This window comes from Nelusetta ayraudi, unplaced genomic scaffold (genome assembly GCF_046127955.1).
Source record: "Nelusetta ayraudi isolate G7.1 ecotype Tasmania unplaced genomic scaffold, CSIRO-AGI_Nayr_v1 ptg000048l, whole genome shotgun sequence".
NCBI classification, from domain to species: domain Eukaryota; kingdom Metazoa; phylum Chordata; class Actinopteri; order Tetraodontiformes; family Monacanthidae; genus Nelusetta; species Nelusetta ayraudi.
In genome coordinates this window covers 4,611,212-4,634,938 of record NW_027466098.1, presented here as the reverse complement: position 1 = coordinate 4,634,938, position 23,727 = coordinate 4,611,212, and the positions used below count along the sequence as shown (strand labels likewise).

Here is a 23,727-nt window from a genome sequence, read left to right as displayed (position 1 = left end):
GTAGCTTTGTCAGAAGTTTATGTACAATGAATCAAAAATAGGTTATTATCATTGTCATCACACCAGCTTGCATGGATACATATTATCATAGGACAATATATATATATGTGTGTACTGTATGTATATAGTGTATGCTCAGACAACATTGCGGTCTAAATTCAGACATAATCTCAGAAAGGGCAATGGTAATATGAACACCACCTTCTTGGTGTTTACTTTTGGCTCAGAGAGAAAAAGGAAAATAAAATGAAATGCCCTCCTCAACCTCCCCCCCCTCCAAAAAATGAAAATAACAAAAAATCATTCTCAATTGTGTACATGAGAAAAGATAATTATTGAAATTATTTATGTTAAAAATTTAATCAGCATTTTGTCTGAACGGAAACTAACAGTATCGGAAATTAAATGTTTGCAGGAACAGGCTTATTGATTTGGTAAACATTTTAAATGGTTAAAGTCTCTGGAGAAAAAAAATGCTTATTTGCTTTTACGTCTGAAAGTAAGATGACCAAATGGATCTATTTGTTCAAGGATAGGAGTTTAGAGATTACCTGCCTCGGCACTGAAAGTAAAAAATGTTTTATTTTTTGAGAACTTCGTGACCTTTGCTAGCAAACGCTACAGTTATATTTAAAAATGAACAAAAGGCTGTGTTTTCTACTTGGAAAAAAATATACTCTCCAGTTGACAGTGACAATGTTTAAACAACACATATAATTGTTCCAATAAGGGATTAAATGAAAACCATTTTATTTGCTGCGTCACTCTTGGAATGCTGGTTGCCTTTACTTCCACTCTTCCTGCAGGCTGCTTAAATCCAGCCCAACTCTTAACCTGGAGACATGAGTTGACATGACATCAAACGTGTCACCTGCCTTTCAGAAAATGTATATCTTTCGAAGGGCCTTTTACCTAAGGCACAATCTGATTCCATATCTTGTCTGAAAAAAAGCAACATGTTGGGTAATACACCATGGAAATCAAATGCAGTTATTTTCCTTTGACGATCTTGGCAAAAAGTCCCCGACACGCATATTCACGCATATTGTTGTGTGCAATGTACATAAAACAATCTGTGGTTATATGCACTTAATGCTGCCGGCGTCGAGTGGAATCTCTGTGACTCCTTCTGAGATGATGCACGGAGGGTCTTCAGGAAGCCGGCACAACATTGGAAACTGTAAAAACTGCAGCTGGACGCTTACTGTTGAGGAGCTAGAAAAATAATCCAATGGCTCAGCCTTTCAAGGGCTAGTGTGGTGTCCTCTGCTGGGTAAATAAAGGGAGGCTTATATTCAGTGTACAGGGAAAGGGCGGGGTTGCCAAGGGAGTCACCAAAGGTGGGAGAGTGACAGACCTTGAAAAAGGCCAGCGGCTGCTAATGTGTCCATCCTGAAAGGTGCAAACTACCGTCCTCAGATGGAAACCTCGTATTCTCTTGTTTCCTGTGAAGACAGAGCACACGAGGTCACTGTGGGAGCAGCTCCGGCCGGCCGTATACATTCTCATCTCAACTAAGGCTCATTTTGCATGCCAGGATCAGAACACAACACCACACATCTATGGTGAGCCACAGCGGGTGGATCACGGCGTACGGGGAATGGAGGCTAATAAAACACATCTACACAAAGTTTCATATGAATTGAAGGGGCACTTTATTTGTCTTGATAACTAAAGCATTTGTGCAGTAAAATGAGCAAGTAAAACATTACTGCAGTTGTTCTTTTTGCAAGTCAAATCAAAAAGGCTGGGCCTTCACTTCTAAAATTCAGCTTTGACACTTTAAAAAATTATGTGTGATCCACTGCCTGAAACATATGTGTCTGTATATCTATCTTTAAGGGTAATTAATTAGCAGGGTGTCCATGTATGACAGATGAAATGAAGAGGGACCAAGCAAAGCATTATTTTCACTTTCAAGAATAATTCCAGTGCCATCAAGAATGTTTTGACAGTCCTGGATTATGGCTAATGAACTAGGATTCTCTTGCAACTGTTTCTTGGGTTTACAAAGAGGGGTCGCAAAAAGAGAAAGAAAAAAAGTAATAACAAAAAATACTAAAATCGTTCTGTGGAGTACAATGCCTTGTTGGGGTCAAGGTTCAGGGGAAGAAATAAATGGCAGATTGGTTAAAGATCATAGGAAGGTAACAATAACTCAAATAACCAGTCAAGGTCTTCGGAATCTCTGAACATACAACACGTTGAAACCTTGAACCAAACAGGCCACAGCAGCAGAATACCACACCAGCTGACTAATGCTGCAATTTGCACAGGATCACCGAACTCAACTGTTGAGGATTGGAAAAATGTTTCCTGGTGTGATGAGTCTCACTTCTGTCTGTCTGTCTGTGACAGCCAGATGGTTCGGTCAGAATTACGCATAGACAACATAAAAGCATGTGTCTATCCAGCCTTGTATTATTGGGCTGAGGTTTCGGTGTGATGGTCAACGGGATAATGACATGCTTTGGGCCCTCACTATCAATTGAGCATTGTTTAAAATGTCACAGTCTACTTGCTGAACATCAATTGTACAAAAAATCTGAAGACAACAGAAAAACCTACGATTACAAAATATAGTTTGGAGTCATCACAGTTTAAACAATGGCGTGCATGAACTGTCCCCCTGACAGGGAGAAGCTTACCTCATTGTTCTTGACCGCAGGAAGAAATAAAAGAAAATAACAATTAGAATCTGGATGTTTCAAATTATTGCTACACAGTAAATCACATGTTGACTTTCCTATTCTTTAATTTCCAAAGGCAACACTGAAAAATATGCCCCATCAATCATAATACTGATATGCCATTGAGCAGTGGCGGAACCAGTTTTTTTTTTAAGTTTTGGTGGCCATGGGGTGTCCAAGCCCATGCTTGGTTGTGTCAGACCAAACTCCTTGTTTCTTGCTTGGATGGCTGGGACGCTGCAACAACTACATGCGTTAATGTATTTCTGAGCACAAATAACGCTGAATTTTAAGGTTGGCATGCCAGACAGATTAGCCAGTGCCACCCCGGCCAGGCCAGTAATTCCACCTCTGCTTTTGTGAGAATCGATTGCAAAACTGACACATTTAATGTTGTAACAGTCCTTCAGTATAGATCAACACAACACTAACTGAAAATTTAATCGTAGGCCCTATTAAAACCTGTACTCAATGGAATTAATTTCTGAAGAAATGATCAAAGTTTTAATCAGTTACTTCAAAAAGTTGAAACTTTGTAGCAATTCAGAAAGTCTGTGAGGAAAAATCGCAAGGGGGACCGGTGAAACAATTAGATTGAACAAAGGTTTTCCCCATGCTGGGAAACCTACTCTCTAATGTATCCGGCGTCCAGTAATGATGTGCATGGGGAGAGAGAATCAATGGGGAGTGTGGAGGGACAGTGGGGGTTTGTTTTTTCACGATAATTCTGCACGCAAAAGAAGTCGAACACTCGGGAATGCGTTCACTCACCGTCTCACAGACAGAGTTGTCAAACTTTGATTCCCTCTTGATGTTTTCATAGGGTACACTGGAGGAGAGAGAGAGCTGCAGCGGCTTCCTCTGAATCCTGTCGGACAGAGACACAGAGAGAGAGAGCGAAAAAGAAAGGGAGGGCGAGCACAATCGTGAAAAAATGTCATTCAAATTCCTACTTTGGGTGGAAGCTTCACTCAAAGAAAATAGTAGCTTAATACGTTATAGGGTACTTCAAGGGTCACACTTGTTTCCTTTATTTCGGCAGTGCTAAGCTTTAAATATTGATCCAAAACCAGTGATAGCAGTTGAAAAAATGTAGGTACTGGGTAAAATCAAAAAGAAAAAAAAAACATTACATCTCTCAGATTATCCAAAAAGTGGTTGAGCAATGATACAGTGGACACACAGCAGCAACACAAGGTGTCTAAACATAATTTGAAAGACTACGGGGTATTTTCAAATGTGAAAACCCAACCCAACCCCCCCACCCCGCGCTCTTTTTTTTTGTAGTGCATCAATACACTTCTGTAATTTCAATCATTAGAACCCACAGAAAACATTTGGAAACAGGAGGCCACCATCCATTCAATTCCTATGCCAGCTTCTCCGGCATTCAAGGTTGATTGCTCAGGTACTGCTGCCTGTCATGTCCTTGTCTTCAGGTGTAGGTGGGGTCACACCCTGGCCACTTTATCTCAGAGCCACATAAGAGAGACAAACAACCATTCACACGTTTGTATTTGATATATTTTATTTTGAAGTTGCTGAGTTGCATTGTGGGTGATCCTCAGTGTCGATGAAGCCTAAGAACAAGGTGAGATAGGCTGTGTCTCAATTTAGGGTCTGCATCCTTCGAAGCATGCATTTGAAGGCCAGTTGTGTCATAGCACTGCGCAAAGGCTTGTCCCAATTCACTACAATTCAAGGGACGCTCCAAATGTGCCCTTGAAATTCGCCCTACTTTTAGCCCGATTTGAAGGACTACTATCCTTTGCGTCTTTCTGTATCCCAGGATGCTTCAGAGGAGACGACTCTGTTTCGGTACAGGAGTGCGAGGAACTCATTAGGAGTTTCATTAAGAGTAGGAATTTGCAACCTGAGGAACAAGCAGAGGAGATCATTGTTCACCTCGATGGCAAAGCCAAGGATGTTGTCAGGATTGGGAATAGGAACAGTAATATTGACATCACCCACAACCCCAACGCGATTTATGGTCTCTTGCAGAAGCACTTTGATTCTGCTCTGTGTTCACCGCTCCCGTTAGCAGAGTTCTACACCACTCTTCCTCAGAAGGGTGAGGATGCCTTTAACAATTGGCTAAGACTGAACTGTGCTGTTGGCCTAGCCATTGAGTGTCTGAAGAAGCAAGGAAAGTCGCTAGACAGCCCCAGCACTGAGGTGACTCAAATGTTCTTATGGAACTGCCCTTCTATTGAGCTTGCTATGACCTTCAGGTCAAAGACACTAGACAAGTGGACTGTTCGTGAAGTCCAAGACATTCTGAACAATCATTCTGAGATGACGTCGTCAGTGAGCAGAGCTTCCAAGGAAAGAGTGTCAGTAAATGCTCTTGCTGCTGCCTCGCCACCCGCACCAACCACTGAATTACCACTAATTAACATGCTGGAGAATGTGCTCCTGCAAAGATCTCTCTGAGCTTCAAACAGTCCTGCTGATGGTTCGACCCGACGGCCTGGACCAAGGATCCCCAGGATCAGTGGGTTGCATGACATGACTTGTTCTGTCTGTGTGAACACCTTGTTTGGGGCAAGCTGCCTGCTTCTGCACCCATATCAGTGGGGAGCGCAGTCATTGTTTAGGTCACCCAGTCAAGAGCCAGGCCCAGGAATGTGTTGGTGGGCCGTGTCATAACACCATTGTGGGGGAACAGTTGGTTGCCCCTGAAACTAATCAATCCTCGCTCCGAGACGATGATCCTGAAGAGGAACAGCAAGATTGCAGATGTCTCTCCGTGTATTACATTTGAGAAGTTGGCTTCTCCTGATACGATCTCTATCGATATGCAGAGTGTCTCACAGCAAGAGGTGGCAACAAGGTCTCCTGAACAGATGGTAGATGCTCTGAAGAACCTGGGACTGCAGGACCTGAATCTGAGGTGTCAGACCTATGGAAAGACAGACTGCTGTGACTTGTTGAGAGCTACAAGGCTGTCTTTTCAAGAGACAAGATGGATTATGGAGAGGCCATGGACTTTGTTCACAAGATGAGGCGCTAAGAACTGCTCTCAATGAAACACACAGTAAGTACACAACTCCCCTGGTCTTGGTGTGGAAAAAAGATGGCAGTCTGTGCATCTGTACTGACTTCAGGAGCCTCAATGCAAAGTCATTAAAGGACGCACACCCGCTACCCCACCAGGCAGATGCCTTTGCTGCACTTGGAGGAAACATCTTCTTCTCCACCATGGATTTTGACGTCTGGCTTCTATTCTATTCTAATGTGCCACTCCATGAGGACCACAAGAAGTACAGAGCCTTTTTTTCACCCTTTGGCCTCCACAAGTATAACAGAATGCCACAAGGTCTGTCCACAGTCCTGCAACATTCATGCGGATGATGTTGTCAATCTTTGGGGATGAAAACTTCACCAGTCTGCTCTGCTATCTCGATGACCTGATGGTCTTTGCCCCAACTGAAGAGCTGGCTCTTGAGTGTCTGGAGGTGGTGTTCTCCCATCTGAGAAACCATAAGCTCAAACTAGCCCCAGAGAAGTGTCATCTCTTGCAGAGGTCAGTAAGGTTCCCCGGACATGTCACCTGTGGAGATGGGGTTGATGAAGGACAAGATGAGGGGCATCATGGATGTGGGAGAGGCTGATCTGATGGAGAGTGATGGTGCGACCCCTTCCTGGAGGAAGATTAAGTCTTTCCTGGGCCTATTATTCTACTATCAGCACTTCATAGCTGACTGCTCTACAAAAGTTAAACCCTTGTTCAGACTCCTCTCTGGAAGGCAGGTGCAGCATAAGATCATTAAGGGCAGGAAAGTGAAGAAGCAATCATCTGCTCCACCAGTGCTTATGGCGAGCGACTGGACTGCTGCATGCAATGAATCGTTCCAGACACTTAAGAGTGAACTAGTTTGTGGTGTCACCTTAACCCACACCAATTCCGGTGAGCCCTTCATTCATGCTGTTGATGCGTCATTTGATGGCATTGACGCTGTCCTGTCTCAAGTGCCACCAGGTGTCACCTGTCGCCTACACCAGCAATACACTGTCGATCACAGATAAACTATCCAGCGCACAGGTTGGAATTCCTGGCATTAAATAAACAGAGTCATGTTCTATGTGCAGCGGCATGAGAGAGCAACTAGACAGGAGGCAGCTTCTGAACATGGCTGTGTCAACAAGCTTCTCAGACACTGGAAGAAGCTACGTAGGTACAGCGTCGGATCAACAAGAAGCTCTCCATCTGTTGTGCCAAATAGCCTCAAGCATCAAGTTCTCCTCTGTCTTACTCGGGAACGGTTCTTCTGGACCGGAAAGGAAAGTGACACAGCCAATCATGTATGGCGATGTGAGAGGTATGTCATTGGCAAAACAACTGAACCTTCGGCTTGTGTGCCCCTTGAGAACATTCAGACATGTGCACCTATGGAATTGGTGTGTAATTATTTCTGGTCTGCAGAATTGAGTGACAAGAAGACATTTCTCCAATTTGGCAATTTCGCATGCCTTTCCCTGTCGGAATCAGTCCGCGAAACAAACAGATTGTCCGCCGTTTGTGGGATGACTTCTTCTGTATTTATGGCTTTCCTCAGAGAATACACACAGACCAGGGTGCAAACTTCGGAAGTAGGCTCATGAAGGAACTTTTGGATATGACAGGCACTCACAAGTCGCATACCACCCCATACCACCAATTAGGTAATGGTATTGCAGAGGGCTTCAACAGGACGCTGGGGAACATGTTGAGAATTTTGCTTCCTACAGCTAAGGCCAGATGGCGGCAGATGCTACAGACGTTGACCTTCTGCTACAATTGTACAGTGCACGAGACCACTGGCTTTGCCCCGTTCTTCCTGAGTCCTGCGTCTCCCCATTGACATCATGTTCCAGCATGTCCACCAGGATGGCAAGGTGGTCAGCCGTAACAAGTTTTTTACCCGCTTGAGACAAGACTTGAGTGCAGCTGCTGAGATTACTCGAAAACACAGCTGCCTGGAGCAAGCACGTCACAGCCAGCACTACAACCATCGGGTTAAAAGATCTTCGTTGGCTGTTGGAGATCAAGTCTTTCGTCCGCCATTCGTGGTGAAAAAGGCAGGAGGAAGCTCTCTGACAGATGGGAAACGGTTCCTCATGACATTGTATCAGTGGGGCATTATATCAATGTGTACAGGACCTCCCAGTCGACTTCCTTAACTTAAGTGAGGATGAAACGCCGAGCTCCCTTATTGGATCTGATCTGGGTGTTTCAGCTGATGGAAGTGGCCAGGGGTCAGTAGCAGTTGCTGATATGGATCGCAATGCCCAAACTATGGACTGGCTCCTGAATACTGAGATTCAGGACGCTGCTGGTGAGAGTGACATGGGTGAGGATCTATCCGCGGCGGCAGGAAGTGATACTCTTTCTGATGACTTGGCCGAAGTCCCTGTCGTGTCTCAATCTGACCCAGCCAATGCAGACCCTTCCCCTGAACCTGTCCCTGCCAGTGCAGTCTCTCGTCCTAAACCCCTCCACCGCCTTGCAACCTGAACAAATGTTAAGTACAGACGACCACTCATAACAACAACAATCACGTCGGCCAAAGGACTTACTGCTACTAATGATCAGTCTGCAGACTTCCCATTAACCTCCACTACAACAAACCGCAAAAACAATAGTGAACAATAACACACAGCGCTCGTGGATGGATTGTGGATTATGTGCAAAGTGAAAATAAACACAACGAAAGCGATTTGCAAAAATCCTGTTTTACTTTTCATTCATTTTCTTTTGGGTCAGCGGACTGGGATTTGGAGGCAGGAAACCTAAAAGACAAAAATGTTAGCGAACTTTTACTGGCATAACTCCCAGTCAGTCTTAACCCTTTAGGCGCCATGGTTGCAAAATTGCGACAAGCGTCATTGCTGAATTTAACAGGCCATAGCGGCAAATATGGTGCTGAAAGTAGTTTCCACTTCACACCAGGAGATGGCAGACATCTGTGGCTTCAATCTCAGCAGTATTTGTGGGGGTGTTTGTATTCAGCTTTTGGAGTATAAATAGAGAGAAAGCCTTGTTGAGCCTTTGTTTTTTGACGAAGTACTTCGTCAAGTAATGGCTGAGTCAGATAACGAAGAGGAATATTTGCTTTCTGATGTTCAGTCGTCCAGTGAGAGCAAGTCTGCCGGTGCGTCTTTAAGCAGCGGCAGCGAGTCGATTCGCCACGACAGTCACCAAGCAGCACATGCTTCACCTCAGCGTGGCCAAGTTGGGAGTAATCGGCGAATGAGGATGAGGGGACATGGTGGGGGAAGCAGGAGTGCTCAAAACACCACTAATGGGGACGGAGGACGCGGGATCAGCGTGGTAGAAGCTGAGGGAGGAAACGCCCAGCCAGTGCCGGTGGAGGCAGCAGGGATGTGGAGACTGACATACAGATCCCTGACATCTGACATAATACAAAAACAAACTAACAAACAAACAGAAATTTACTCCTTTCTCAAAGTTTGGGTCGTACTGAAGATTTTTCTCAATTACAGTATGGCTTTATTTCAAACCAATTTCAAGTCACAGCCATTTGAAATCTGGATATCAACATTTAATATTTTCTTGAGAAAATTCTGGTGCTTAAAGGGTTAACATGTACCTTTTAAGGCTTTGTGTTCTAAAGTAACTCGAAGCAAAAGTTAAACTCTGTTGTTTATCCACACCATCTTTTCACGAGCGATCTTTCCTTCTGTAACGCATGCCGTGCTTCAGGTGTTCTTCTTCTTCCGCCTTCAGGGAGTAAACTTGTAGCGCCACACCAGGCCGGGCATTGGTACTACATCGTTTTCAGTTGTTTCCAGCGTATCCGTGTAAACGGAATTTTTTTTAATATAGCTTTGTGTAAAAATATCAAAAACCAATCAAAAAAATCTGTCTCTGTGTAAACGGGCCCTGACACCGCCCATCGGTGCAAGGGCACGCCATCTGACGTGTTTGACCTTACAGCGAGCAGCAATATGCTGCAGTGCTTCTCGAAGCTGTTGTTGACCTTGCCCAGGTCTGTTTACTGCTGCTTTCTGCAAAATACACTCTCGCACCTTCTTCAGCAGCAGTGAGTCTTGCTCTTGCATCTTGTTTGCGCACTTCATCTTTTAAATCAGCTTCAGCCGTCGCTCCTGGGCTTTGTCACAGCTGTGAGCCGAGGGGTTGTGGAATACAGACTGACTGAGAGAGCTCTCCGTCGGAGCTCGGTGTGATACGTGTGCGAGATTTCAGAAACTGAGATTTCTGCTGTACTGCTGTCTTGCATGATTAGAAGTTAGCGCTTTCTCAGGTTTTGGCTTCATGCGCTTGAAGATATAATAAAGTAAAGACGCTGGCAAATACAAACACAGACACACACACACACACACACGCACATACATACATACATATGTACAGTATATACATATATACATATACAGTAATAGTGGTAAGACTTGATTAAAAATATATCTAATTAATTATGACCTTTGTAAATTAATTAATCACAATTAATTAATTGTGATTAATTGATAATCATCAATCATCAATAAACATCATATCAATATTTTAGTCTGCAACAGAGGTGGGAAGTATCTAAATACATATACTTGAGTAGACTTTTCAGGTATCTGTACTTTACTGTACTTAATTTCTTTTTCCGAGGACTTTTTACTTTTACTCCCTTTTTACTTCCATTTATACACAAATATCTGTACTTATATAAATGACATCAACAATGAAATCAACAATGGAGCCCAGCCGTTGCACTTAATTGGGCAGTTTCTGTGAATGTGATGAGTCTATCAGCAGGCTTTACACGTGTAATACTTGAAATGGAAAAACATTGAAACACAGAGCCTTCTGAGGCCACATGAACACAAATTTTGTTCTCTTAAAAGCATCATGTGGTCGGACCTACTTTGAGAAGTAGAGGTAGATCCCAATGATGAGGGTGAGGACGAGCGTGACGGGGATGAGAACAGCAAATGCCACTTGGGTGCTCTCTGTTTTTAGGTCTGCCGAAGACACTGGTACAGATACAAAGGGGGGGGGGGGACACAAAGAAATAAATGAGCACATTTCAAATTTAAAACAAAGTAAACCAAAGAGGCATGACAGATGGAACATTTCTTAAGTCCTTTGAATTTATCCATCTGGTAAGGAGCCCATAATGTATGTTTGGAAAGGACAGATAGAACAAAACTTGGAAGGTGTCCGTCTGTCACATTCAAGCAGGCCATTTATTACTCTGTGCAACACTGACTCTGATTCACCTCCCTTTACACAGCGCCTGCCAAGGTAAGACAAAAGCGTTCGGCCCTTTCACATTCTTTTTTAATGTAAAAAATATTCAGTTGTCCAGTTCTATAACCAAAACTGCTGCACAAGGTTAAAAACAGACTTCTTGGCATAACTTACCATCTAATCGCTGCTCTTCGTAGTCTGCTGAGCGGGCTAAGGTGGAAAGGAGAGCAGAAGAAGTTTGAGTTTGCATTTATTATGAAACCGAGCCATGTATTTACAGTTACATGTATGCGCTGCTAGAATCATGAATGTGCTTATGGAAGCTGCCCAAGGCAGTTGGCTTGGAACCCAAGCAACCAATGTATAATGTATATTTAATGTATCATTTTAATATGTGTAATTTCTTGCTAATGTCAGTTTATTTTGTATTGTGCTTTAAACCACAGCACATTGTGACCCCCCGTCTTCAACACAACTCTGACTGACATTAACGTCAATACAATAAAGAAAGAAGCGTAAGCATTTATCATACTTATCTGAAGGAACATCCATCACTGCAGACAACGCACAATCAACGTAACCCTAATCTCTACTGCGCGCTTGGAAAGATAACTGATGATATAATGAAGATTATAACAATAACTCCACTGTATGCATCGTTTTGAATGTTAAGGAGAGAAGAGCTGTTCCACCTCAAGTTTATTGCCCATCAAAAGCATGAATGAGAGGTTTTAAATCAGAGGTAATTTTACAGCCTATAAACATTGTTTCCTGACTGTAAATATTATATTATATTATATTATATTATATTATATTATAATCATTTTCATTCATTTCATGGAGATTCATTAATTTTTTCATTATCATTTTCAATAGCCACTTCTTCTTGAGCTCAGGGTCATGGGGGTCTGCTGGAGCCTATTCCAGCTGTCATAGGGCGAAGGCAGGGTGACACACTGGACAAGTCGGCAGTTTATCGCAGGGCCAGATAGAGACAAACAAAGACAACCATTCGCACTCACGTGCACACCTATGGCCAATTTAGAGTTCCCAATTCACCTCACATGCATGTTTTTGGACAGTAGGAAGAAGCCAGAGAACCTGGAGAGAACCCATCCAGACACAATGAGAACACGCAAAGTCCAAACAGCGGACTCTTTGTCTGTGTCATCCCCAACCCCATACCACACACACATTTCTGTTAACCAAAAGATTTGTTTAAGCTGCAATTGCATTGAGAGTGGCTGAGAAACAAGCCAATGCCATTAGCAGATGCCACTTAGCTATACTGCACACGCAGAGCGCAGAAACCTTATACAGTTTATCCACAACCTTCCTTTAATCATTCCCTGCAGTCTGTTTGAACGTGTCCTCGAAGCACCCTGCATCCCTCAGGTGCTTTGATTGGGGTGCAGCCTCAGAGTGAAGACCACCCTTTTGTTATTTCAGCCTCCAGACTGAGACAACCTTCTCCAAAGTGGCAGGTCCACAAAGTCTTTAATTTAGGAGAAAGGGAAAACAAATTCTTCTGTTGTCACTGGCACTGATGTGATTTTCTTGCTTTATTGTTTTTTTCTTTCTTTTTGAAGCACCCTTCCTCTTCAGTGCGCATGTTGTTGATGGTCGTAATTGTCACTCAACTTGACAGCGTCATTACTGCAGCGACTCACAACAAGGATTTAGGCGTGATGTGACTGTTGAAAAGAACTAAAAAAAAAAACAAATCGAGAGAGAGAGAGAGAGAGGGAGGGAGGGAAATATTTTTTTTGTCTCTACTGCAGGATTGAATTTTTAGGCCCCATTTTATTTATTTTTAAATGCAATGATGACATGCAAAAAAAGAAATGTGTAACATCACTGATAATATAGAGAATTACATTTAGGTTTAGTTAAGTTGATTTTACTTTATTTTACTTTGCCTGTTATCATCTGTGTACTTGTTCATCCTCATGGGAGAAGAGAGAACCTTAGTGTCTGTGATTCCACATGAAGCCTCCACGTAATTGACGCTTGCTATTGGTGCATTTTATTATTTTTTTTAACGTTAATAATAATTTAAACTACAACCAACAAATTGTTTGCTTGATCTTTGAAATATTGTGGCTTTCTTATCTTTTGCTCAGAGAAGAACATCAGCTAGGTGGAGAGCCAACAGTAAAAGAGGAATTTGAAGACCAAGTCCACACAAGCAATATTGGGATGAATTCAAAAACTTGCCAATTTAGCTGATTTCATTAAAAAATACTTACTTTCTTGTGAAATGTAATGAAAAAAAAAATCAGCAAATTCGACCTATATTAACTTTAAATTACTTAACAGTAGATCTGAAAGTTTAAGTTTTTTGTTGTTGTTGTAATTCATTGAATTATCTATTTAAAGCAGGGCCACTGCACATTGTGCTTGCAGGTAAAAACGGAGCTAAAAACTAAAAAAGGTTGCAGTTCCTCACCTTTACAGACAGGTGGCAGCCCATTCCACTGAGACGGGTGCCCAGGCACACAGTGGAGAACAGGCTCACCCAGCAGCTGATGCCCGCTCATACAGGAGTAGAGGAGTGTCTCCCCAGCTTGGAAATGGAGCTTGGTGGAGCTGGGATTCCCATACTTGGGGGTCCCAGGGTGACTGCAGGGCTCAAACGTCTCTTCTGTTATGAGGAAGATAATAACAAAATAATTGACAACAGTATATGCAAATGTCATCAATTTCAGATTATGTACTGAAGTTAAGTTACTGTGGATCTAAATTGATTGATTGCTGTCTTTTTTTTTTGCTTCTGTTCTGATCACATTTGAGAATAACTTTAAATGTTTCCTTTCAAACCAAGAAAAACAAAACAGAACAGTTAATATAAACGTTACATTTTTAAACTGTGGAAAACATGCCACCATAAATATGCTTTTATTGATTAACATGAGCACACACAAACTCATATGCGCACACACGTTTCTGTAACGTTTCTGTGAAAGTAATTTTCATTGTCGGACTTTTTGGACTCTGTCACCATCCATCTTTTCACCAAGTGGGTGGATGTCGCCTATTTTTCTATTTTTATTTGGCATCGAGTCTGCCAACACACCGGAACAGATGGAAAGAAGAAGATAAAAAGAGAGGAGGAGGAGAAAATAGATTTTTTTTTCAGTTCAAAAATTGGTAAAAAAATAAAATAAATAAATAAAAGGTTATGAGAATAAAGTCAAAAAAGGAGCATTAAGATGGGGAAATAACATGCATAGATCAGGAATTGTACTTCGGAATCTATATATTCTCCACCAGGTCGGACTATTCCCCTCTGATCCCCAATATCGACAAACCATGGAGATGGTTGTGAGTGAAAAGTCAAACAACCGTACCACGTTCAAAATCACTTAAATCCCCTTTCTGCCTCATTATGACACTCCGATTGCACTTCAGCACGTTGAACTGATTGTTGAATTCCAATCAGTGTCCAATCACTCACATACTACAGCGGGGATAATCTAAGCAACCACAGACAACCTGAAAACCCAAAATGCCAAATGGTTTAAAAGTGCGGCTAACAAAAGTTACGACTACCTGGAAACTCGCCCTCCTTCCTCTCCGTGCAGGTGACGTGCCCCTTTATATTATCTCCCGGCTGTGCCCATGTGACCCAAACGCTAACAGTCACCATGACGACCAGACAAAAATAAATCAAACACTGAACAACAGGCTAACAAAGCAATATATGGCTACTATAACAGCTGCAAAGGTTTCGGCAAAGTTCTGTGATGACTTTAATGGTGACTATAATAATCAGGCCACTAACTCCAATGCTGGGCAGAAAATGAGCTGACACCAAACCTCTGTGAGCAGGCTGGTGCAGAACGACTTCAGAATTTGAATCCGAGTCAGTGATACCAGTCGCTGCTTGAGAGCTTGAGAAGTTTTTGCGGCAGTGGAATTTCTCTTCTTTCCAACCTGACATAATAATTATCTTTTAGCGCCTGGTATCCATCTTGTGCATTGCAATGACCTGACTTATCTTCTTAGAAGTAATTTCCGTTGTCCGCCTGAATTAATTCTTTGTCAGTGGCATCGTGCAATACGTCTCCATCTATAAAGTAGGTGGGGCGGATGATTCATGCAAATGAGGTTAATGCCTTCAAGGCTACTTGAGGAGGAAATTATACTTCAATCAGAGCCACGCACTTTTCAGGAAATGAAAGGGCGGCAGCAGGAGGTAAAGGTTCGGCGGTCAGCTGATGATGTCCTCGCTGGAAACAATAAATAACTGCCGGCTTTGCAGTTCTATGTTTTAAGTTGTTTTAGGTTTTATTTTTTTAACACAGTTCTATACAACAGTGAATAATTTGGGCCGTTCCGTTCCACAGTTGCCGCAGTCAATTGATTCAAATGTTAAGTTTGTCAAAGATCTTTACGCTGGTTGTCTCTCTATGGGCCCAGCGGTCATGAGGCCTACCATTATTAATACGATATGGCTGTATCCGAAATCACCCACTCATTTCCTACTCCTTATCTAGGGAGTTCTATGCAGCTAAGTGTATCGTGCACTCTTCAGCCAAAAAAGAAAAACCGGGCACAACTCTAGATGCCGTTGATAACGTAGCATTATAAAAACATCCTGTCAGCATGGCGTCTTCCCAAATAATAAGAATAAAAAAAGTTGAGCTGTCAGTCGATTAAAAAAATTTATCCGATTAATCGCATGGTTTTCCATAGTTAACTCAGGATTAATCGCAAATTAATCGCATATTTTTTTTTATCTGCTCTAAATCTACCGTAAACTGATATTTTTCCATTTTTTTAATAATCATATCAACATGGGAGTAGGCAAATACTTGCTTTCTGCAAATGCAGCATGTTTATTCGTGTTGGAGCAATGACTGAACAATGAAGTACTACTAACAAAACAAAAGATGTACAGGGTAAAAAAAAAAAAAAATTGTGCGTGTGTGTGTGTAAATAGATAGAAACACGCACTCAGGTGTCCATCTCAAGACCTCTTTCATAATGATCACTGACTGGCATCTCTAGGATCAAACAGACGTATTTTCATCAAGTCTTCCTCTGTGTGTGTGTGTGTATTTGTTTAATCTCTCTCGCACTCTGATACAATGTACTGACAAATATAACATACAAATATGATCGAATTTGTCATTCGGTTTTTATTTTGAAATTCACCGGATTTTCTCGTTTTTTTAAGCGACTTCCTTCCATAGTGTGAACCACCACATTGATTAACGTGGGCGCTTCCACGTCCAGTGAACTGACGTTAAATGCATGGCGCGATCCGCGAGGGGAGCCGCGCGCCTGTTCACGTCTGGTGTGAACCACCACATTGATTAACGTGGGCGCTTCCACGTCCAGTGAACTGACGTTAAATGCATGGCGCGATCCACGAGGGGAGCCGCGCGCCTGTTCACGTCTGGTGTGAACTACTACATTGATTAACATGGGCGCCGAATGGAAGCGCTCGTTACAGTAAATGCACATCACTTTTGTCCTGTCAAGACTGCCATCTGGCAGGGTTTTGAAGCGGAACTTTCCATTTACAATTGACGCCTTATCCATGTTAGTCCTTCCTAGTGCTCATCTACGCTCAGTGTCTTTTTCTTCGGCCAAAGGTTCAAAAAGCACCGTGTGCGTTTATCACGCGATAAAAAAAATTGTTAACGCGTTAACTTTGACACCCTTAAAAAAAAAAGCTCAGCTCTTCTACCGATATCACTGGGTTAGTGACCATTGACTGAACACTACTTTAAGTGATGCATTGTGGAATTGTGGACAATATGGTGAATACTGACAGACTGCGTCTGAAATCGCTTCCTGCTCACTACAAAGTCCTCTCAATGTATCCCACAATGCATCACTAAAATCAGTGTATTGGTCATATTGGGATATATTGGCCACTAACCCAGCAATATATCCCATCATGCATTGGTAGAAAAGGTTATTATTTTTTTTTAATATGGGAAGACACTTAGTATAATATGTACATGGCACAGAAATGCTGATGTATGTGTAAATTAGATTATATATTTAATTCAGAATTTTTATATTACCACGTTCTGACCTTTCAATAATGTGACGACGATGCAGTTATTAAAGTGGCGTCGAAATGCTTTATGTATAATTAGCTACATAGAACTCCTTATATAGGGAGTAGAAAGTAGGGAATGAGTGGAGGATTTCAAACACAGCCTCAGAATTTGGATTCCACGACAGAATGCAGTATTCCACTATAGTGCACTATAGCAGCGAGTGATTTCAGGGACTTAGTATGGGAGGAGGGACCAAACCAATTCTTAGTCATAGGACCCATAATTTCTAGCCAAGCAGCTGTTTGTAACGGTAAACATTAGCATCTGCGGACTTCCGCTCCAGCTTCACACGATGGGCTAAACTGCTGCATAAAGTGGTCACAACTGTCAGCACGTCTTCTCTTACAAAAAAGAGGTTTAAAACCCATCAAACGCAGCAGTCTGGAGTCGCACTGGCACTTCGCAGTATGCCGTCTGTCAAAACCAAGTGGAAAGATTTCTTTCCCCGCGATTCATATGCAGTGCATGGTGCCGCAGAGCCTTGAGCAGCGCTTTCAAGCCCTTTTCACGCGTGAGCTCTGGACAAAAGCAGGGAAATCAGTTCGGTGTAATGCCTTGAATGAACCCGTTCCCACGTGCCGCACACAGTTCAGAAGGGAAAATAGGCATGTGCAGATTCCAGACAAGTCCGCCCCCTTCATCCTACGACTAAAGTGTTACAGATGATGCTATTACATTATTATAACACTGTCTACCACATTTATTCATCTCTTTATTAAAGTTTTAGCATGGTATGCTTCTAGTGTTTGCTCATTCATATTTTCATTTCCATGTCTTACTATGTTTTTCCAGACACCATATACAGCAGCTGATGTTCCAATTGTGTTGTTTGTTGCGCTCACAATGACAATATAGGCACTGAAATATAAATGCAAGGAATGATTTTGTTTGATTGAGGTACAAATAGGACACAAATAGTAACACTAATGGTTGGACATCTCGGCAAACACTATACTATGCTTTACTATAGTATACCTTCTGATAATGCAGGTCAATGACAACTGCGCTTTTGTGCTTACTTACTTATTTTAAGATTGCACTCAGAAGCAGAACCTCTCCACAAGGATGTTCAAGTGACTCATTCGATTAAGCGTTCATTTTTTTTCGTATCGAGTTAATGTTGTTTAATGAACTGAATTTGCGGCACAGTTCTTTCGGATGCTCATTTGTCCCAGGTGTGTTTCTCCCTTTCGTGTGCAATATCAGCGAGCGTATTTTGCATTGCAACACAACCATCGGTGACTGGCCAGTATATTTTATTTATAAGTATTACGGCCCTCACATCGATCTTTTCCAATACATGAATATTGCATTCCACCAGTATTATTATTGTGCGCATCTGCACAGCAACGAGCTGTGTGGAAACATGAGAGACGCAGCCTAACGAGTGCCGATATTATGCGGAATTTTCTCTCACCACCGCTGCGTGTTTATGTTACACCCCCCCCTCCCCCCCCCTCCGGTTTCCAGCAACCCAGACGCGATACCAGGGGGCTGGGAAGGCAACGGTGGAAAAAAAAAGAAAGAAAAAAGGATGGGTGTGTGTGTGTGTGTGTGTGTGTGTGTGGGGGGGGGGGTGCTTGTGTTCACACATACAGCCTTCCCCAGGAATTTGCAGATATGTTTCACGGAAACGGTGCGTGGGAGTGAAACGGGGGCTCCGATGAATACGTACGCAGGCATCTGGGTAGCTTCTGATTCCACTTGGGACCCGAGGACCCTCGGTTGAAGCACGTCAGCAGGCTGTTCCCTGACAGAACGAAGCCCTTGTCGCAGACGTACTGGATGGTTGATCCTGCGGTTAAGTGGGGACCGGACAGCACCCGCCGACTGTGCTCAACCTTCCCTGGGTCCGTGCAGGACACCACTGTGCAGACAAGAGAAAAGCAACACACATATTCGAGGCAGCATCAATGGCGAAGTACATTTGAACATTCACGAACATTCCCTCTGTCACACACACATGAGTGAGACTGTGGGAGTGTGCACCTCATGGGGTGAAGTGCACATTAAAGTGAGGGAAAATGATCACAGGTGAAACACTCCCCATTTTAGCCTGTTTGAACGAGACACTTCAAGCTAAAAAAATGACCAGGTAATGGACAATATAGTCAATACACAAACCAGTTAGAGCGGCTAAGAGGGAATATGTTGAGCAACAGAATAAATGCGTCACCTCTTCACTACGACAATACTGGACTCGTCAACCTGTGGATTGTTTTATTGTTATCAGTTCCTGCTTGTTTCATACAAACATGCTGGACCAAAACTGAAAATGCTCACATTAAACAATTTTTAAACAATCTCATTATAATATTTTATATCCCGTCTTTAGGGAAACGCTCCAGGGACTCCAAGGTTGTAGGTTCAAAAAAACAACAACTAACAAAAATACTTCACAACAGTCAAGACCATATCTCTGATAGCTCTTGCAAGGTCTACGCGCATATTTAATGAAGTCAATCGACTGAACCATTTATTTTCAAATCTTCCTGTGAAAAATTCTCCCTTTCATGCAGACGAACGCAGTAGTAGTGATTGGCTATAAAGCTGTACAAACAAATAATGGCAGTGAATCATTCACGAACAAAACGCATCATGATAGACATTATCAAATCGTTTGGAACAAACATTTCCATAATACACGGAGATTTGGATGTGCACCAAATGGGATTACATGAGACCACTGAGACAGGATTAAGAAATGAGTCCCAGTCAGTATGTGGACCAGCTGGACTGGGGTTGGCCAGGCCAGAAATGCTGAGAGGAAGTCGGCCATGCTGCAGCCAAGGTCCCCATCTGCTGCCAGTTGGACTGGTTGCTGGCAGCAAGAAATCGCTCCTGCTTGTTTCTCTCTCCCTCTCTCTCTTTCTGTGTTTGTGTGTGTGACTGCCTTGGTGTAATGGAATAATCAAGACCGAGACGAACCAAAACCACACTTTACAACCACCTATTATTGATTCTCCTGCCTCTTACTTCCCGAAATACCTGCAGTACAATTATAATTTGCTGTTAGGGCTTCAGCGTCACTTCAAATGATTCGGAGAAATATTTATAAATTGCTTTGACCTTAAAGGGGTCCTGTTATGAAAAATGGACTTTATCAGCTCCTCAAGATGGACGTGCTTTTGCATTTACAGGCACGTCAACTTCACACCTAGAACAAGTTGCGTGTTTCTAGATGTGCTGGCTTTTCCTGTCTGACTGTGCTAAAATGAGATGTTTGGATTTTACTTGATTGACTATGGCACAAGTCGGCCTGATTACTTTTGTAGTGCCTGACTTTCCGCTGACATCACTGCGCTGAGAGGTCGTAGTCATCTTCCCTGCTAGCACCAGCTAGCACCAGCTAGCAGGGAGAAGCTGTCTGACCTTAATCTAACTCCACTTGAGGTAATGTGATAATAAAATTCAATCAACCAATGAGCTTTAAAATAATTTAAAGAAAAACAGATGTGTCAGGAAAAGAAAATCAAAAGTATCATGGCTTGCGTTATGTCTCTGGATCATTGTTATTACATTCAGTCATTTTCAAGTTAAAATTCAAGAAGAAGCTGAAATCAAATTTATGTTAATTGATTGATTGATGAGAAGCCGCGGCAACCTCAAAGGTGGTAAATAGTTTTATTTGGCATGCATCGCCTTGCCAAAGTGTCACTGCTGTATTTAAAACCCGCAAAGCACACAAATGTTTTGTCTCTCGGTCAAACAGCTGTTTTATCTGTAATGAAAGGCAGAAATAAGGAGTTACCAGCAAACGTCTCACAGCCTTGAGGATTGCAGCATAATGAAGGTAACAGATGGAGTTGACAAGGTAACTGCTGAGGATTTGTTGTTCAAACCTTTTGGATTGGCACTGGAACAACTTCACAAGAACAGAGTGGGATAGGCTCCAGTGGTTCATCAGTGGAGAGGCAATGCTAATGAGGCCATGCTCGTTTCTCGATTAGATTTTTTTTTTTCTTATGCCCCTTACGAACAAAAAAGATCAGGGTCAGACAAAACTTTTGACATTAACTTTGAGGTTCAAATTGTGTCAGGGTTTTTTTTCTTTTTTTTTTCTTTCGTACTGTCATTTCTGCTCAGAGCTCAAAAGGGGGGTAGCAGCAATCAATTAGCACCAGCGGCGGCTACTGGTGTTTCAAAGAAGGGAAGCTTATTTTCGGCCTCAACATACAGTTTGTCCATTTATTTATGTTTATTTGTAGGTCTATTGTCTGTTGTCACGTCCAGCTTGCTAGCTTCCCTGTTGCCAATCCGGCCAATGAACAGACGAGCTAACACAACGATATTAAATGCAAAATATAATAAACAAGTGTGACGACTGAAGCACGAGGGCGATGGTCGTGTCTTATTTCCAGCGTGTTCCTTGAAACCGAAAAGGAAGTACAACTAAACGAGCAGACGTCATTCTCTGACTAAATCCAGAGCAGGACTGCATTCCAAACTGCTCCGCTGTCTGTGTATGTATTTCCAGTGAACTGCTAATTCAGAAGGGGATTCAGATTATCCAATCATAACGCGGAATCCCAGCGGCCCGGTTCACGCCCTCCCCCATGTGGACTCCCATAAAGCTGAGCGTCCGGTGTTCAAAGTTCCACTGCAGTGAAAAAAAACAATTGAACGCTGCACCGTTCAACTTTAATGTGCTTTAAAGATTAAGTGTGTAACATTTGGAGATTCTTACTAAGAAACAGCGATGTAAAGTGGTCACATTTGAGATTGCAGCGCTCTGCAGCCCTCTCCTGAATTGACAGTGAACTACGGAGGCCTGCAAGCACAAACCTGGATACCTCGTCCTCCTTCCCCTTTGTTGGTGTATTTGAGGATGCGAGCGTTTACCCTAAATACAAAACGTGGTGTCAGGTGGGCTGGGTTGTCCACACCACCAGGCTTCCTTGGAATTAGGGTAGTACAAGATAGAATCGAACTGGGAGCAAGACCCTTGACCGATGTATATACTTATATACATATAAGAACCGTTCTACAGGCAGGAAAGTCAAATGACTTTTATTGTACGGTATGTATACACATTTATGATTGTATTTATGGGCTGTGTGTAAATTTGTCATCAATACAGCCAAATTTTACACACTTGACCTTTAATGGAGAGAGACGTTACGGAAACACAAGAAGTTTCTCTTCTCAGAAATTGAACACATTTGACTGCATTTATAGACAATGACATTTAAATACAACAGTACTTATTTGACTTTTTTTTTCTTCTTCTATTTTTCTAGTTCACATAGCTGAGCTTTCTTTGCAGTCTTGGAGAAATCGCCCGTGATTGCCACTCACCTCTCTCACAGCTCGGTATGTCTCCACTCCAAGTGAGGTCCCACTGGCACATGAGCAGCTCGGCGCCCACCACCTGGTAACCTGGGTAACACTGGTAGGTCACCACAGTGCCTTGAACTAGCTCGGGGTGAGATGTACTCTTCCAGCCGTTGGTGATCTCTGGGAGCTCGGGGCAGGTGTCGTTGCGTGCTACCTCTTCAGGGGGGCGTGCGAGCAGGCGAGACATTAAAGAGGGAGGGAAAGCGAGAGCTGAGATTAGCAAAATAAAGGGCGGCGGCTTGTTGTGGTGCTAAAACATGCTAATGACCCCCACCCCCCCACACCACCTTGCCCCCGTTTGCCAGTAACAGTAAATTCGAACAGATGCCACCTTAATTCCCCCCCTCCAGCATGTTATTGTCCATATTCATGAAGCCCTGGGGGTGATCCCTCGAAAGCCGTTTGGCCTTTCTCCATTTTAAGACAAATATGGAAAACTTTTAGGGGTAATTATCATCAGCAACAACAGCAGCCTTCCCCTATTTGGAATGGCAACTTGTGCGCTGAACAAAAATGACAGAACAAGGCCTCGACGGTGCATCCCATCTGTGAGACAGAGATGTGGTTATGTCTTCTTTGCTTGTGACAAATATAGTTGCTTAGACAAGAACAGATTGTGCAAAGACATTTGAGAAGACAGTCACAATAACTCTTATTATAGTTGTATTGCAATAGAAGCTCAATATTTACTGTACTTTTCTCACTCAAAGGCTGACTTTTGAAATTATCCAACACGCCTTTTCGTTTTTGACGTTTGACCGTCGGAGATTGCGGATAGAAATCTTTGAAAAAGAAAGACATTGAAACTGCCAGCGATGACTTTGTGCTTCAAGTATGTTTGACTCCGCACCTCTCGCCCTCTTGCGGCAGAATTTGAACCGCACGTTTTTTTTTTTTTTTTTCAAAAATTGGAAGCCTTTGTTGAAAACTGGAAAAACTGTGCTTCGAATTAAAAACAGCTCGTTTTAAGGTGGCCGGGCCCATCTGATCAGAATGCCTCCTGGCAGCTCTTTTTCACATGTTACCCTGCACATCCAACATGGAGACGATCCTGGCGTAGACCCTGAAACCCACTGGAGGGATTATAGATCTCATCTGACCTACGAAACCTTCCAGTCCCGCAGGAGGTGTTGGAAAGCTGTTTTTTTTGGGGGGGCAAGCAAACATCTGGACTACCCTGTTTAGCTTGCTGCCACTGGCAGCCACTGCATGGTATTTAGAAGGAACGGTAAGATGGATGCATCAACCATGGGGAGAAATTGATCGATTTCCTGGGAGTTTCTATTTTCCAAATGGAATCTGCAAACCAAGACAGAATTAAGCTTTCAGAAATGATTTCTGATAATATGTGGATATCCTCTCATATTTACAGACAGTTCTCCTTTTTTGTTTTTTTCGTTTTGGTGTTTTGATTGCA

The 23,727-nt window shown here is 42.7% G+C and overlaps 1 protein-coding gene and 1 long non-coding RNA gene across 3 annotated transcripts in view; both read right to left on the bottom strand.

Annotated features, from left to right (window-relative positions):
* Positions 1–465: 465 nt before the first annotated feature.
* Positions 466–1,447, bottom strand: LOC142895077 (uncharacterized). 2 transcript variants are annotated; one of them, XR_012928161.1, is made up of 2 exons: positions 1,358–1,447; positions 466–1,269 (listed from the first exon to the last, which is right to left on the bottom strand). It is a non-coding gene; the product is annotated as an uncharacterized LOC142895077 (long non-coding RNA). The 2 variants fall into 2 exon arrangements; XR_012928160.1 differs by having other exon boundaries at positions 466–1,266.
* Positions 1,448–2,765: 1,318 nt separating this feature from the next.
* sez6b (seizure related 6 homolog b) overlaps positions 2,766–23,727 on the bottom strand; it is a 182,662-nt gene continuing 161,700 nt past the window's right edge. Inside the window, exons 11-16 of the mRNA XM_076035813.1 lie at positions 22,272–22,466; positions 18,649–18,840; positions 13,343–13,537; positions 11,068–11,103; positions 10,568–10,676; positions 2,766–3,558 (exon numbers count right to left, since the gene is read on the bottom strand). Of these exons, the coding sequence (XP_075891928.1) occupies positions 3,234–3,558; positions 10,568–10,676; positions 11,068–11,103; positions 13,343–13,537; positions 18,649–18,840; positions 22,272–22,466 (1,052 nt within the window). The 3' untranslated portion in view covers positions 2,766–3,233. The remainder of the gene's footprint in view (positions 3,559–10,567; positions 10,677–11,067; positions 11,104–13,342; positions 13,538–18,648; positions 18,841–22,271; positions 22,467–23,727) is intronic.